This window comes from Rhipicephalus sanguineus, chromosome 9, assembly GCF_013339695.2.
Source record: "Rhipicephalus sanguineus isolate Rsan-2018 chromosome 9, BIME_Rsan_1.4, whole genome shotgun sequence".
Lineage (NCBI taxonomy): Eukaryota > Metazoa > Arthropoda > Arachnida > Ixodida > Ixodidae > Rhipicephalus > Rhipicephalus sanguineus.
This window is the reverse complement of record NC_051184.2, coordinates 37,201,426-37,219,652: the sequence shown is the minus strand read 5'-3', so window position 1 is coordinate 37,219,652 and position 18,227 is coordinate 37,201,426. Positions and strand designations below refer to the sequence as shown.

The 18,227-nt window shown below is 48.1% G+C and overlaps 1 protein-coding gene across 1 annotated transcript; it reads right to left on the bottom strand.

The window, feature by feature from the left end:
• Positions 1–258: 258 nt before the first annotated feature.
• LOC119404113 (prolyl 3-hydroxylase 3) lies at positions 259–16,413 on the bottom strand. The gene is made up of 6 exons (XM_037670716.2): positions 16,057–16,413; positions 14,401–14,544; positions 7,727–7,877; positions 2,139–2,259; positions 796–871; positions 259–501 (listed from the first exon to the last, which is right to left on the bottom strand). The coding sequence occupies exons 1-6, from the start codon at positions 16,411–16,413 to the stop codon at positions 259–261; spliced, it is 1,092 nt and encodes a 363-aa protein (XP_037526644.2).
• Positions 16,414–18,227: the final 1,814 nt, after the last annotated feature.

The following is an 18,227-nucleotide window of genomic DNA, read 5'->3' as shown; positions in this document are numbered from 1 at the left end:
TGGTTACATGAGCATGCTTTGTTGTATACATTAATTCCTACGCATATAGATTATGTTCACGGTGCTTTATGCGCTAGTGACCCATCGAGGTGCATCAGCTGCTGGCAGACATTATAATAAAGAATAGTTGCATATATTACTGACTTATACGACGCCTATCACGCAGTAATGTGATGCCCCAGGGGGGACCACAGCGTTATGCAAACAGGCGCAGCGAATTTCGGCAAGTGTCCTGCGTGATTGTAGAGACGTCGACGGTCAGGTCTTTCTCATGTTCCAGAGTAAGTCCCATCGGTCGTCGGGCTCCGAGCTCTTCCGTACGCGACCGTCGATGTCCCGGAGCAGTCGGTTGAATTCGGCTCTTGTAGGCTCCTCCTCTCGACCGGTGAACGTCATCCACACGAGCAAGGCGCATCGCCGCCCGGTGAACACCGGCAGCACGCCGTGCGCCGTCTCGCTCCTGAACGACACCATGCGTCCGCACTTAGGTCGCACGATGCCCTGCACGAAGGTGGCACAGCGGACGGAAGCGAGGAGCGAGATATTAGTTCCGACCAAACCCGCCAGGGTGGTCTTGTGGTTATGGTGCCCTAATGCTGACTCGAAGGCCGCAGGTTCGAATCCCGGCCTTCGGAGTGAAGCTTATGGAGTGTAGAAAAAGAAGAGTAGCATATTTGTCTTTTTTTTTTTGAAGCACAGGTCGAGGTTTATATATCGTGTTTTTACGCTTATTGTTAAGGCGTAATATCACTAATCTCTTTGGCAGAGCTCTCTGAAGCCATGCTTTGCACTCACCCGAATGCTCGTGCGTGGAGTCTTTGTGAACACGGCTTGGCCTCCATGGAAGTCGCTGTTCAAGTAGACCGCCGCGCTGCGTCGTTTCCGGGAAGGAACAGACATCCGTTATTGAAGTTGATGGAAAAAGCAGCTTCGCCAACTTCTTTCGGTGACAAATTCTGACTCACTGCTCTTATAGGCCTCCCATTTTAGGCTTTCGTTTACTATAGTCAGTTACAACATAAGACTACATACAAGCCACACCCGTAGTCATCACTGTTCCACCCAGAAATAACTGGAATAGGCGTGCCACCCAATCACATTTGCTCATTTTTATGACGTAAACCACTCCCCGAGCGATTCAGGTACGCGATGTACCCGTGCAGACCCATGTGCGTGTCGCTGGTTTTATGACGACAACGTGAACGTCCTGGCAACTTTCATCAGATTCTGACATCAGTGCTTAGCCAAAGATCAGATTTTACGTAGGAACGACGAACCTCTAGTTAGCGATATGCGTCCTATCCACTCGGCACAAAAAAAAAGTGCTTATGGCTCGAAAGGAAACCAGCTTGCACGACTCCCTTGCGTAGGCATTACATTGACAAGCGCGCCGAAGTTTTGCGGGCGGAGCTTGTATTTATTTTTAGGTTGCAACTGACTATAAAATAAAATAAAAGGCATAGCCAGGTGTACAGCAAAAATACTTGACTCATTTCGAGCTAGTCTTCAAACCAACAGCAAAAAGCCACAGGGTATACAACATGCATTCGTCTGAGATGACTCGAAGTTGAAAGCCACCTTCTTCCTGTTTTTTTCTTTCGGCTGATTATATTGATTATTCCATGATACTGCTATCCCATGACAACACTTCCTGTTACACCGGTAATACATTCCGCGGGGCAATCCATTTGCTCCTCACCAGCTCGAGGTCACGTGACCTGAGTGGAAACGTAACGCATGACGTCATCGGAAGAGCGGACCCTCAAGTCGGCCTTTGCAGTACTGATTCTGCTAAAGTAGAGGGAACCGCGAAGCGGCACAGCGTAGGTTACTGGCGCCCCCCAGTGGCACGGGCAAATCACCGAAACTGGCAAAATAGCGGCGCTGATGAAACGACAGGCGGAAGGTAGCCTTTCATTCAAATTGTACGGCGGTGGTGTGACGTCACACGTCACGTTTCTTGCCCAGGTCACGTGAAACCGAGGAGTTGAGTTGCAAACAGACGCTCCCGCATTCCGCAACACTTCGCTTTTGTGTGTATACGCTTGCGGCTCCAGGTTAAGGCAAGCGAGAGCGAAATTTCGTCTTCATAATCCAAAGACCAGATGACCAGGGATGATAAATTGTATAGTGTATACCTGTAATCTCGCCAGGAAAGATCTTCCTTGTAGTCCGGGCACTTGCAGGTGGCATTGTCAGCGAAGTCGCAGTTGTCGGAGTGAATAGTGTGACTCATGTCGCTCCTGCTCGCCGTGGAGTCTGCAAAATTTGCATTTTCGTCTGGAATTCATTCACGCGACTTCACATGTTCATGCCGCAAAGCGCATCTGCTTACTGAAGACGATCGTACCCGTAGTTAGTACGAACTACCGACGTCAGCTCAGTGGAATGACATACTCTTTCATGAGTCGACTCACTCAGTCCCGGGTCGAAGCGTGAGTCCGAGTCTGTGTGAGTTCGGCTAAGAAAAAGTTTGGTGAGTCTAGGTTCGAGTGAGCCCTAAGCGCCGAGTATATTTCTCAAGCGAATCTGAGTGGGCTGCACTTTTTGTGCCGACCCTACCTGCTCGTCTTCATCCTTCCTGTGAGGTTCATTTGGGCTCATGTCTATACCCGTGGCTACTCACACATTTCAACGCACTAGCGTATTTGCGCCAGCTCAATATTTATGAACGATGGAGCTGTTTAAGGCAGAGAAATAGCACAAACCCCACTACTCACCACTGGTTCACTAAAAATCAAGATGTCCGCGGGCAAATGCGTATGTGCCACGGGGAGAGAGAGAGAGAGAGAAAGAAAGAGAGAAGGAGAAAAAAATACACAGTATCGCCGCAACGGCGAAGCAATGAATGCGACAGCAACAAATTGGAATGTCACGCGAAGAACGGCAAGCAGCTCGAAACTTTCAGCGCCCTGCACAACGCAAAGGACGAACGAAAAGAACACACACACCACGAGCGCGAACTAACAACTGTCACAGCTCAACACGTAAAGCGTGCTGCTCAAACACAAAGACGGACGCACGAAACGAACGCACAGGTACACACAGTATGAACGCGAACTAACAACTGTCACAGTTTTTACTCCTTTGTGTTTAAGCAGCGCGTTCCTTTCGCAAACGCGGCCGCTGCAGCGAACGAAGTGACCTTCGGGCACTTTGTAACTTCAACGAAAACTTTGCAGTGAAAGCACTGCACATATAAACTGCCCCCATCAGGACATAAGCGCGCGCGCACGGGCGATCACGCCCTGTAGGGCAAAGTACAGGTTGTAGGGGCGGTAGAGGTAGGAGGTGCGCGCGCATCGCAACGAGCGGGGCGACGACCTTAAAGCACGCCCTTGGCGCCATCTCGCTGGTGATAAAGAACATGCCAGCAGAGTACCTCCGAGCTCTGCGTACTGCCAGCGGTAAATGGCGTATATAAATAGCACGCCGTTAATATGTTGAAGGACGTACGCTCTGTGGCCGAGTCGTTTAACGCCGCGTGCTGCAGAGCGAAAGGTCGCAGGTTCGAATCCACGGTCGCGCGCTTCCGAAAATATTTCTCTGAATTATTCTTCATTGTGGCATATATATATATATATGTATATATATATATATATATGTGTGTGTGTGTGTGTGTGTACGGGACATGACGGCGACGGCAGAAACCAGCCGAGTGTCCATATAATTGCTATCGCAATAAAAGACAGATAGAGAGAGAAATAAAAAGAAAGAAAGAAGTACCTTGTGGAAGAAATTTGTTTAGAAGAGCCGGAGGAAAATGTGTATGGCCTCGTTTGTACCGATACAAACCATGCCAGACAATGTGATGGCACCAGATTCACTGTTTAACCAGCCTTCACGAAGTCAAGGCAGTGAAGCTGGGTCATTTTTTTAATTTGATTCCCAACTTCGAATGTTTTGCATCGGGCACTCTCGCAACAGGTGCAAGCGCATGGCATTTATAGTGACAGTCTTGTCACTGCATGTAGCGGGACGTGCCTATAATAATATTGAAAGTTTCAAATAAGGTTTAACGTTTCTTGCGTATAGTAAACCTGTTGCTTGTTATAGTCTGAAACACTTTCAATGTAAACGCATAATCTCAGAAAGAAGTCGTCCAAGAAACTTGCGCCGCAGTTGACGTTGGAACGCAAGACCACCATTTCGGAGGTCCTTCGACTCAGCTCCATTGAAAGCACTACCGGCCTTCAATTGTTCTCCAGAAGTGGCTGTGACTTAGTTTTTGGAGAATTAACATTCAGTAGAGTTTCAGAAGGTGTCAGTGCTAACCAGCCTCCTAGGTTCTAACTGTCAGTTTAATATATGGGGCTGAAACATGGAGGTTAACAGCACAATTAGAGAACAAAATAGGAGATATTCACAATGCTCGGTGCTCCAGCAACACTGGGCGCCTCCGCCATCTTTCGCTGGGCGCAGTCGCGGAAGCCTCTTCTAGCGATTCCATAAGGAGAGGCCATGGAGAGGCTGATCAGCAGTCGCTGGCGGAACTTTCGGACCAAGCAAATGCGGCCGTTTCTTTCGAATTCTAGCACCGAATGGTCAGCCGACCTCACTCTGCTGCCACAAATCGACGAGAACACAATATCGGAGTTCGCTTAAAAACTCATCCGGACGGCAGCTGCAAGACGCGCACCGCTTCGTAAAGCCGAACTCTTGTTCTCTAGTGACGTGCGCTTCAGATCTGAAATACGCGTTCAAGAAAAGTGTTCGTTGTCGAGGAGACATGACTTTCAGACTTCTAAGATAACCTTGCGCTGCAATTCACCTCCATTGTATTTCCCGCTGCGATCATAAACACATGTCATACACACGCGCCAGATGTCGAAACTACGTTGTTTCTGCGTGACCAGTGCAACGCTGTGTTGCTTTTCTCGTCTCATTTCTTTGGCTACAGGTATCTCAACCCCGTTCGATACAGCGATACAGGTATCTCAACCCCGTTCGAAAGAAACCATGCATGGGCATGTGCGTGAGCGTGAGCGGTTCGTCGCAAAACAAACAAGAAGACTGATCACGCGTTTCAACTGTATACAAAGATTGCGGCCCGAGTACGAAATGCTCTTTTACTGCACATTGCTTGTTTATAATGCATTGTGGACGTAATCTATAGCGCGGATTTAGTATTGTCATTCTGGTTTTCTTGAACACTATACGTGCGCGTTCCTTGACATATCTTTTTAATGTTGCACTCTTTGCTGTTGCATCCTACGGCGGTGTTGCACAACCGTGCGCTGTTGCGAACGGCATACGAGGGCCTGTGACCAGTGGAAAGATGAGTGCAATTATCTACCGAACAAATTCTTAGCTTGAACGTATTCGCGGCGCACACTGACTGCACACACACACACACACACACACACACACACACACACACACACACACACACACACACACACACACACACACACACACACGCGCGCGCGCGCACGCACGCACGCACACACACACACACACGCACGCACTCACGCACGCACGCACGCACACACACACACACACAAACACACACACACACACGACATACCTATAGTAAAGGTAATGGTTTCCTCCCTCTTCAACGGCACTTTTATACGCCGCGCACCCGTCTCTCTCGGAGGCGGCGGCAACAAGAGTAGAAGGCGATGGTCTAATCGAGCCGTGTTCGTATCGCCTTTCCGATCTCGAGCCTGCCTTCACTTCTCTCGGTGGAGACCTAAACCGTGCCGCAAGGAAAGCCAAAGTGCGGGCGCCCTCTGGCTCCTATATTTATGTGCATCTAACTCGCATTTTCGCTCCCGGACAACGCTGTTTTCTCGCTCACAACCAAAGACACCACCGCCGACGCCGACACCAACACCGCACTTTCTGCGAAACGAGCGCTTTAACGCTATCGCGTTCAAAGGGCAGGGATCAGGGTGCAAAGCGAAAGGCAGACGTGGCATGTGGACTATGCATTTTGGCGCTCAATGCCTCGCGAAGCTTGCATAGAGATGCGTGTTGGGGCCTTTGCGCCGATCGAGTCTCGTTGGCGGCACTGATTTTCCTTGGGCGCGTGCAGGAGCGTCTGTCGCACTGATGTCTAATACATGTGCTTCTCAGCTTAACCGATCGACGGAGCCTTACACGTGTTTATATACGTAAATCATCGCTTTCGCCTATCTGCCACAACAAGCAAATGTTGATCAATCATGCTCTCTCGCGCGTATGCGACGTCAGCCGTCTGTTTGAAAATGCGTACATCGTAATTCTCTTCTGCAAGTCTATTTTATATTGCAGGCGAGTGACTGAATTGCTCGGGCAAATAAGAACCGAGGTTGAAGAGCGCTTTTGCGCGCACCGGTAATTTCCGAAGCAAAGCAGAGTTGACGATCCTGTTGACGAAACAAGTTAGCGTCGGTACTTCTTTTTCCCCTTCTTTCATGTAATTGATAAATTCCATTGAATTTAGTGTCGCCTTGTTCCCGGCATTGCCACGGCTGCCTCGTTGCCTTATTGTACATTGCGTATTGAATGAATGAATGAATGAATGAATGAATGAATGAATGAATGAATGAATGAATGAATGAATGAATGAATGAATGAATTTATAATAATTAATGTTTATTTACTTTGATCTTGAGTACAACTTCATGAAAGGTAGAGGAGCAAAAGGCGAGCAATGCTTGACAGGCGCCCCTGTACCAACAACATATTACAACAGCATTTCACATGCCTTAGTGGCAGTTCAATGGCAGTGTACGAAACGCGCGAGGTCGCTATATGTTTCACACCCAGTGCATGAGTTACACAGAACTTACTACAGCAATAATTTGACAATTACAAAGTTATTGTGCTACCATTGGTTTTCGAAATAAATGGTGACGTACTAAAACAAAAAGCTGATAGTAAAAAGCTGATAGGTAGAAACTAAACAGAAAAAAATATGCAAAAAAACGATTTTTTTATATGTGTTCGTTAAACTTGAGTTAGAGGCACTTCTTGACCCGTCCTATTCTCTGCTCACCGGTTCGAGTCTTTCTAGCGCTCCTTCTAAGTGCGCAGCACTTTAGCGGCCCGGCATGTCGTCCGTCGTCTCATGTGGCGTGCTCACGCTCACAATGAAGTGCTCAACACAGGCCTAGAACAAGAGTAGCAATGCCCAAAACCGGGTGAAAATAAACGAACAAGGTCTAAAATAATATAAGTAACAGAAATAACCAAGAAGCAATTGCAATAATTAACTCAAAATCGTTAAAAATGCTTCGGACACATACGGCTGACACCCGCGCCACGCAAGAGACGGCGCCACCACCTTGCCAAGCGCACGATTGCTCCTCCCACCAGCGCTTTGACGTTTCGCCGCTACATTTGAAGGGGGAAATAACTTGACAGAACTCGCTGCAGACGACACGTGTCTCAACTGCCGTAACAAGCAGGAAATCGATAAATCGCAGCAAAAAGTAGCGCGCATGTCGCACACCGAGTTTGCGAATCTCCCTGAGAAGGTTCTACTGGTGCCGGAGAAAGCGTACATGCTTAGCTCAAACATTGGCGTCATCGGCGATTTGGTAAACGGAGCAGTAAACGAGAACCGCTGGGTCGCCCGTGCTATACGCACTTCCTCAGGTTCCACAGTAGTGGAGCTCAATTTAGCGCAGAATTTAGAATTACAGCAAGCGCTACGTAAGTTTTTTACCATCTCTACTGCAAGAGCCTTAGAACTTCTCCCAATTTTCGGCGCTTCTCAAACGAATGCACCGCTTACTTGGCATCGCGATCCGGCACTGGAGATGAGCAAAGTGGATGTACAGCCTCTTCTTGAGCCGGAAGTACGCTTCCGTGATGAGCCGCGCCTTACGGGAGGCCAGCAGCATGAGTCTGGCCGCCGTGGCGTTCTCCATGGATTCATTTAAGCGCTGTGAAAAAAGAACAAAAACTCAGCAAGTTCCACGCCGTTGACACCGTCGGACAGCGAAGCTGCAATCGCGCGAATGTGTGTGATTGGCTAGCGAGATCACTTGCATCATCATCATCATCATCATGATCATCATCATCATCACAATTTCCTTTTACTTATTTTTTATTTACTCCCCCCTCTGATCATGTGGCCTGCGTGCCGCCTACTACTTCTACTATACTACGACTTCGACGGTACATGGCAGACTAATACAGCTTGGCTCTAAAAAAAATTTGCGCAACTTGCACTCACTCGCACAAGGCTGGGTCACAGCAGGGCTGATGGCCACCTAGCTGGTCCTGGCTTGGCTAAGCTTTCACCCTCTCGCCTCTCTCTTTCCCACCTCATGCTGTGCTATACTACACATGGCTATGCTCGCACTTTCTTTGTTTTTTTTTTTTGTCTCTGTCTTTCTATCTCTTCCTCTCTACATGTCTATTTCCTTGTCTTTCTATCGATTTCTGTATTTCCTCCCTTTCTTTCTCCCTTTTTTTCTTTCTCTATCTTTCTGTCTTTCTTTCTCTCTCTCTAGCTGTAATGGTCCTCTCGCTTTCTCTCTTTTTCTCTCCTTCTTCCCTTTCTATCTGTTTCCCTCTGTCCGTCGATTTCTTTCTTTCTGTCTCCCTCTCTGTGTACTTGTTCTCGCCTCCTCCTTTCCCACCTCCTTGCCCTCACATATGTCCTCCTGACCCTCATACCTCTTTCAGACCCCCTTGCTTTACTCTACTATACGAAGCTATGCTATGCTCTGCGAGTGTGCCTGGATAGCCGAGTAGTTACGGCGATCGCCTTCGGATTGTGGGGACGCGGTTTCGAATGTCACCTCGCCAAAAAATTTTTCCCAAGGAACTCATCTTTCCCTTTCTCTCTCTCTCTCTATACTGGTTCTCTCACCGATCAGATTAATTAGATCCCACGCCGTACAAATCATCGCACGTGTTCTGGGAGCGAAGATGAAGAGGAAGAAGAGGAAAGCAATGAAGAAGAGGACGGAGAGAGCACGTGCCCTTTCGTGATGATGATGATAATTTTCTATCTATGACACACGGCAAACCTAGACCATAACAGCGCTGCTGTAAAACGCGTGGGCACGGCGTAGCGGCCACGCGTTATACGATTCACTGAACCATGAGCATACCGCAATTCTGTCTAACCCATTGTGGTGCGCATAAAGTTTAAGGCGTTTTGCTGCTGGTGCCAGGGTTGCAAGTTCTTAACCCTGGCGTGGTGGACACCTTATTATATATATATATATATATATATATATATATATATATATATATATATATATATATATATATATATATATATATATATATATATATATATATATATATATATATATATATATATATATATATATGTATATATATATATATATATATATATTGGCCTCGAGGCCCACCACTGGAAACGCCGGCGCCACCGTCGGCGTGACGTGCTTGGCAGGATCACGTGGTCTCAGCGGCCGCGTCGGCTGCTTGTGGCTCACTGCCGCGTGCTTTGAAAACGAGTTTCAAGTCCCACATGCGCTGCGGTCTGTTCAAATTCGGAAGTTTTCTCTCATTTTCTACTCAATTGAAACCATTGTAATAGAGTGGCTGCCTCCGAATGCGACGAACATGGGGCTCTACCGCTCGGTGCCGCAGTGCCGCGCTTACGCAAAGGGGCCCAGTGTCAGCCTGCACTGGTAACCGCGGGGTTGTAAAGCTAAGAACCGGCAAGTAGCCATCCGCTACGAGTCTTGTGTGCAACAAGCACTTCCGCGACGAAGACTTTTGTTACTGCGTCGGGCGTGCGATGTTCGGTGAGTAGCAGACAGCGCGCACCGAGACGGCTCGCGCGCGCTTCCCGCCGGCAAATGATGCTTATCTGCCACAGGATGGTAAAAGCGCTACCTTTTATCACGTGCGATGCCATCTCAGAACCATCCAATGCGACCTCTTGATCGTCGGCCCCGTGCTCAGTGTCCACAAAATCGGCTGCAGATGCGCAAGTCATTGTTTAGATACGTTGAATTAAAAAACGCACAGGGTCCCTTATGCATTCGCTAAAGATAACTAGAAGGCGAAGGCCATCTTCTTGTCAGTCGATGTATTGATTCTCCCGCACCCCCCTCCAAAAGCGTTCTGCACCTAACGCGGTTTTGCACGGCCTCCGTGACCGATCACGGAGGCAATGCAAAGCGACCATGACGTGTGAATACGTCATCATGTGACGTCACATTATGTGACGTCATAATGACGCTACATATTTTGGCGATCTGTGACGTCATGATGACGTCATATGGTGACACCATCACGTGACGATTATTTTTTGCATCACTTGTGTTGACGCCGCCGACGCGGGACGCCGACGGGCAACCTTCCCATTTGATGAGGCATGCATTGCTTCATAGGCTACATAAATTTTGCATTGCCTCCGTGATCGTCCCACCGGCCAACCCCATGTATTTTCTTGGAGCCTCATTTATTTACGTGGGAAAGTTGCCACCCTGTTGGCGTTAGACACGACACTGCTGCCAAAATTGCTGGGGTACACGCCAAATAATTACTATCCTGTTTTGCGGCTGCTGGTTGCTGCAATACCTTCTATTTTATTCCCCGCTATTTCAAGTTCATGTGGGTCCTAGTTCACAGTCGATGTTTGCAGAACAAGTCCGGCAAACGTTACTGTATTTCCTTTCTTTTCCTAGGCGTCGCATGCTACTACATGCTCGGTCTCGTAGACTGGTTCTCCTTCCACCAGCAATCTCGAACTGGTGAAGCTTTGGTCTATGAATTTGTTGATGACAGAGAGCGGCAAGTTCACTGGAATGCAAACGGAACGATAATTAAGGAGCATTAAAAAAAGGCGTCGCATTTGCTCACGTTTTGTGTGAGCACCAAGCTAAACGAATGCGCTGAATAAAGAAACAGAAGCAGCGGCATTTGCCCGCTGAGAAGACCGATCAATACGCAGTGCGAGAAAACTTGTCAAATGACATTGAAACGTACCCGAATTTAGACCGAAAAAGAAAAAAAAAAAACACTGAATCGTCGGGACGGCAGATCACAAAGTTGCCATTCGCACCGAAGCCGCAGTTGTAAGGAAATTGTTCTTGAACTGCTCTGATAGCGTCCGCGCAACAGTAGTTTGTTTACTCACAAATTCTCATATTTTGCGGCCTAAAGTTCGCAGCGCGGTGCCAAAACGCGCTCGTAGCAAAAGCGAAACCATCAGTACGAACATACATGCAGACGCTCATACATGCAGAGGCACCGTCAGTCGTCGCGAACCCGTGCGATCGCTGGCCTGAGGCTTCTTTCTGTTATGCTCCGTTTGGTTATACAGGCAGTCTACTCTAACGAGATATTTCACATAGTTTGCACTCAGCGAGTGACTACCTTTCACGCAAGAAGCCGGTTCAGGGGTCTCCAACGCGGTGACAGCGTGAAGCGGGTGCTCGGTTTTCTGCAAAGAGACAGCGACTGTAGACTATCTTGTGCTTTCAGTTCGTCGAAAATGATTATTGTGACAGTAAAGAACACAGTTCATTTCGAAAGTACTTACATAAATGCCCTGGAGGGCTTCCGCGAGGTGTTTTTGTAGAGCGCCGACAGCAAAACCTATGGGGAGCGCGCCGGCGGTATCCTGCCTACCACGCAATCGAGGCGCGTCCGATAGAGGGCGACTCCGTAACTCCTCGAGGCCAATATCCGTTGGCGTGGAATGCCTGAACACCCTCACGCCCAGCCGGTGCATTAAAGGGGTGGTGCCACCAAATTTGTGGCTTGCGCGTTCTTTGCTGTAAGCGTTTCCTATAGCTCCAGGAAGCATGATGCACGCGCCAAGATTCATGTATTCTCGCTAAATAATTTAATATTGTCCTTTGATGTGGACAACTTTCGGTTTCGGTTTCTGGGCGCCGAGGTTGTGCAGTGACGTAGAAGTGTAGGAGGCGTGGTCACATGACCACACAAGGCTGTGACGCACTTAGCCACGAAGCGACCGAAACTCGGCGAGTGATGTAACAACCGATGCTTTGCCGGTACTATAATGAACTAGAATATATTCTAGTTCACTACAGCCGGTACGTATGTTGCGGAAGTGGCGGAGGTCCGGTGGTCACTCACGTTACTACAGCAGATTTGGTGCGACGTCACTACAACTTTCGTTGCCCATCCTACAGATCTACGTCAGTGTTGGCGCGCTAGCGATTGGTTTCGATCGGGAGAATGGGCATTTAGGTACACTTTGGAAGTGAATTAAAATATATTCTAAACGTTTGCTGTGTCCGACACTTCTTGTGGAGAGTCCTTGCATACAGAGGAAACCCACAACAGGATTGTTATAGCCTTGAAATTTGATGGCACCACCCCTTTAAGTACACGTCAGAAAAACCTAAGGTAGTTGAAATTCGTCCAGAGTCCCCTGCAAGCGTGTCTCATAGCGCTTAGCCACTTTCGTGGTGGGACGTAAGCGCTGTCTACGTATCTTATACGGCGAAGCTGTCTTTTGTACCCTGTGCCGTCAATATCATCGTAGTCGTCGTAGTGGTGGTAGTAGTCGTAGTAGAAGTAGCAGTAGCAGTAGTAGTAGGCGTCACGCAGGTCACGTGACCGGTGGGGGAGTGAATAAAGAAATAAATAAGACGAAATGATGAGGTTGCTTTTGTTTCAGTAAGTAAAACGAAATGATGATGATGAAACTCGAAATGGTTATGATGATGTATACGACTTTTTTGTACTCGAAGTCATCATCATCATTACAGTCTCGCTGTCTGAAGGTTTTCACGGCGTGGAACTGCCTGAATTATTTTTTCCCTTGCATTTTATCGATTCATTCGATAAAAAATAACGCCAAAATAACGCCGTGATTGATTGATTGATTGATTGATTGATTGATTGATTGATTGATTGATTGATTGATTGATTGATTGATTGATTGATTGATTGATTGATTGATTGATTGATTGATTGATTGATTGATTGATTGATTGATTGATATTCCCGAAGAAACCTTTTGACAGAACAGCTAAAAATACGGGTCGGTGAAACACACAGGACATAACGCTGACTACCAACTTGATATCAACTTGCCGTGGAGAGCTTTCTGTGCTGTGTGTTCCACTGACCTGTAATGCGCGCTGTTCTGCCGTAATGTTCATGAATCAACCAGCCCACCTAAAAACTTTTGGCCAAAATAACGTCCCGTTTATAAAATCCACGTAAATAGGTACTTTTGAAGTATTTTTTTACCATCTGGGATCATTTAATGTGTGCCCAAGGTGTTTTCTTTTTCTTTTTCTCTTGGCCTCCGTGGCTGAGGAACGAACGCACGACCTCGTTCTTCCCGTGCAAGTGACGCGTTATGCAGTAGCGTGCCGATTTTCAAAGCGGTGGATGTAGTTTGACAAGTAAAATAAAGGATGGATAGGTGGGCTAGTTGGTACAGCATATTGGAATAAAACTTAACGCTTGTAGTGTGTGTATAACTTTTCTTTTTCTGCGTCTTTGCTCTCTGAGTAATGCCACAAGTAAACGCTCACTGTACCGACTACTGGTGCCTGATAGTTACTCACGCTGATCAGTTGGCGGTTCTGGACGCCAACGAACAATTCGTTCTTCGTGAGAGGGTGTGGCCCCTTCGCGTAACCATCGCCCGGGACCGCCGATTCCTGCACGCAAGCACGGACCTTAGCTTTCACTCTCGCTCTCACCATTTTTTAAGTCGCTCTGGAATCACATCACCTAAATATCATTGTGGCGTCACAGATTTTAATCTTCTTTTTCGTAATGTCCCGACAATTGACTCAGTAAAATTGCCTCTAACCTGACATGTTAATTCTCTAGTTTCGTTAAGACACAACTGAATTCATTTCTTTTTTTGTAACACTAAAGTGTTTTATGCTGGGGTCCACCAAGACTTCAGTGACGTATTTCCGTCACGGAAATGACGTCGAAAAAATGCGCACCATCAGATGGCAAAGGAAAAAAATTCCATCGATGGGAGTCGAACCCACGACCTCTCGGGCGGTGACAAGAGATGTCGGGCACGCTGTCCACTGCGCCACGGTCACATCTGAAGTGGCTTTACAAACGCGCCTTTTATATCTCACACTTTCCTCTCGCAGTGCTCTTGGTCGGCGGGGGTGGTGTCACCGTCTGGGAGCGGTAAAGTGAAGTAATGCACCGTTAGCTCCTGCAAAGCGTCGCTGCTACGCGTGCGCCCCATCCCGCGTGTTTCCAATAGAAGTGCAATTTTGTCAACTCCTTTTCAATAAAGAACTACGTAAGCCTTAGCAGACGCAGTCAAGATAGATGACGTCCCAATGAGTTGGTGCAGGAACTTCAAGGCGGTGTGGCCACCTGTGTTTACTTTTCGCACTTATTCTGGCTTAAAAAGAGTCTTCTCGGATCAAGGCCAGCGATTTGGTGTTGTATGAGGATAATATAATAAAACAAGTGAGATTATCTTTGCCTTCTTAAGACTGAACTCACGCTTAGCTTGAGCAGGAGGTCGCACTCCTCCTGGTTGAGCAGTCCGTCGATGACCACTCTGCCGCGCCCGTTGAGGCAGACCTCATCCAGGGCCACTCTCGCTCCAGTTCGCACGAAATAGTCATCGCAGTGGGGCAGCTGGCCCTGCGATGGCATTGTTTAGAGCGAAAGCTCTATTACGATACGTCTCCCAAGGTCAGTCATCGCGTCGCAATGACCTTGAGCGCAAGAGTGGCACGCGTGATGTCACGCTAGGTGATCCGCGGCGGAGCGGCGTCACAGTTGTACTCGCTCGGAGACTCGCCGCTGCGTTAGCACGTGACCAGACGAAGGTTTAACGAAGCACTGTGTGCATAGCCATGGCAAAACCAGGCCAAATATACCTTCCACTTGAGGTAACTAGGCTTGCAAGAGTTAAACCACAGCGCTATGCCTGCAACCAGTGAGGAACCGTCACTGCGATGCTGCTGCAGGCGCTGGCTTCAAAATGTGCCACAAGAGCGCTGTGAGGTGGCGGCGGCATTGCTTCCAGCCAAAAAGGAAGAAGCACGGGAGAACAAATCTGACAGACGCATGACATAGAAGAGGGATGGCGCGCCTACTGCATCTCCATGGGAACGCGCAGGCGCACCTACATGTGACGCAAGCAGTCGTACCCTTTATGTGGCGTCGTACCACGCCCACTCCATGAATTAGGGTGTACCAACGGTTCACATTGAGCGTTCGCACTGTCACTGAAAAAAAATAGAGGACGGTTTGCATACCCGCGGTGAACTGGCGACAGTTGCTTCGTCGTAAAACTCCCGGAATATCAGGTATAAACTGTCCAGGAGCGCCAAATTCAAGCCTAAATAGCCAGAGGACTTCATCAATTAGCTAAGAGGTAGTGACTGAGCAAAAATGAGGATGCAGCATCTTATGACCCGCTGCTACGTGCTTTTAGTGAATATTTAACTGTCATCGAATCATAAAGAATGCACAATATTTGCCGCATAAGAAAAAACGCCGGGCCCGCGCGGAATACGCAGCACAGACACAGAAAAAGCTGAAGGAGCGGCATTTCTAGAGCGCTTTGTAAATTCTATCGAGGCGACATACTACAAGTACGATTGCAATGCGCCCAAGACGCCATAAATCATAAATATGCGAAATATGGAAGTATCCACTGTGTCATTGTTCACCTTTCTGCGGAGAAGCAAGGTACCCACTACGCATCGGTAAAGCAGTATGTGCACTTTGTTGGTGCTTTAGCTGATGACGATGAATAATTGTGGCTGAGCCTTTTTCTAATAGGTGGGAAGCGCTAAACCACCGATATGTTACGCAATCCGCATTGTGTTGCCCGCGGCGTCATATCAGGCTATACTATATCTGTTATCGTCATTCCTTGCCTGACATGACGCCTCTATAGAGTATTTTTTGCGAAAGAGTTTCAAGCATCCGAGTCGCTGTGCGGTGGGATACTCGCCTGCCATGCAGATGGCCTGGCTTCGAATCTTGCTCACTCCTGCACCTCCTTTCTCTCATTGTGTGCGATAGCGGTTACGGGTGACACCAGTGGCAGCGGACAATACGCCACCAAAATCGGCTGTTGCTGTGATCTCGTAACAGCTTTCACTGTAAAAGGGAATAAGAGTAGAAGGGTGGAGGGTGTACCTTAGGACACGTCGGCAATCCAGGGCTTCTGGTCGAGCCCACGTGATCAGAACGACCGGTAGCCGACGCGTTTGTTCCTCCGGTTCCGTCGAACTCTACGGGACACTGGGACATGTGATTCGTCGGTGTATCGTCGTCGCGATCCGTGTCGACCCGTAGAGCGAGCCGCTCTCGCAGGCAGAACTTGTCCTCGCGACCTCGCACGTCACACGGATTGTCCTCCGCTCCTAGACGATTGAGAGCCGATAGGCGGACGACGTCGGGCTGCTGGAAGAGCTTTTGTGGTCGTTGACCTCCGTACTCTAGCCATGAGAGAAGGGCAGGTGCCATGAACTGAACGAACGGCAACGCAAGCATCGTAGTTGTTGATTCTGAGTTCGCTGGCTCACATGCACGCTCGTTCTTAATTGCCTCGTGGTGATTATTCTACTCGAAACGCGTGGCCCATACCCACCACAAGGGATTGGCGACACATCGTGTGTATAAGGGGGAGAGGTGCGTATGACCATAGGAGTGCTTCTGGCACTCAGTGTCATTGAAATCGTTGTTTAGCCACAGTGCCTGGTCTTCTTCGGTGCCTCGCTGTGCTGGGTAAATCGCGTGTTCCAAAGCGTGTTGGAACCTGAGCGGCTTGCATTTAGGCCAAGAATTATTACCTCACTCATCATCATCATCAGCAAGTTTATTCAGTTTTGCATCTTACTCTCCGGGGTCCCCTTTAGGCACCTCATTGTGTAAGTGCGGAATGGCATTCAGCAGCACAGCTTGCCCCAGTTGTCATCATGTCCAACCGATTTCCGTGCTCGCACCTCTGCCACGGAATTCGTTCTCTTAATATTCTTGGGCAAGGTTGTTTTCTTTACTAATCATACTCACCTGCTTTCTTCGTCCTTGAGTTCATCTCCCGTGACTTTCTATTCGGCACCGATTTTGATGAGCAAAAGCCTTGCACGGAAACTCATTCGGTAAGACTGTTCCCTTATCTTTCATCGTCGACTACTTACTTCAGTATTAATCTCTACGTAATATAATAATGTTATTGAACGCCGTTGGTTAAGTAGAGTGCCGCTGCAGCAGCTGGTCAGGTGACGTGGCCTGGGGCATAGATCTTATCATAATTCCCTACTTTCTTCGGCGTTGCTTCTCCACTCCAGAATTTGCTCTTTTAAGGCGAAAGCTTTATATGTCTCATCAGTGAAGAAGTTTTGGAGATTTTGCGAGACCTGACGATACATCGCTAAACATTCTCGGCGTCAACACGAATGATGAAAAAAACTAATAAAAGCTGATCAAAAGTGACGTGATATTTACATCCATATGCGTGGGCCGTCGGCGTACCAAAAGTCGCACGACCTCTATGTAACATGGCGACATCAATGACGTCACCCCGTGACGTCGTCATGACGTCTCAATTGCCAAAATTTCGTCACATATCGTCAGAATGATGTCACAGATCGTCAGAACATGACGTAACAGGATGACGCGATCGCACGACATCGTCGCTTCATCAAAAGATCACGGAAGCTGTGCAAAACCAGGTGAGGTGCAGAAATATTGCAATGCCTCAGATCCTGGAGGCAGTGCAAAACCACGTTAGGTACAGCAAGCTTTCACGGGAGTGGAAGGATCAATACGATAGGCTCATATGAAGAACAACAAGGAGAAAAAAGTCACAGTTTCGCCGCAAGGGCGAAGCAATGAATGCGATAGCAAGAAAAGCGGCCTGTGATGGACGCACTGCTACGCTGCAGAAACATCTGCCCCCCCCCCCCCCCGGCAGCAACTACCGCGCGAGCAGACAGCAAAAGGACAAGGTTCTCCCTGCGCAAATATTAGAACAAGCGAGCGAGCTGGCCGACGACCTTTAAATGCACCCGTGTCGCTCCTCGCGCCATCTCGCTGGTAATGAAGAAACGCTTATAAGCGCATGCCGTCTCTGAGTCGTTTCAGCGGTAAAGGGTGTGTATATAACGCTCGCCGTTAGCTAGTGGAAGGATCTGCGCTTTGTAGCGTAGCGGTTAGCGCCACGCGCTGCGGAGCGAGCGGTCGCTCTTTCGATTCCGCGCTTCGGAAGCATTTTTCTGAATTATTTTGCTTTGGGACGTTTATATACATATATATATATATATATATATATATATATATATATATATATATATATATATATATAT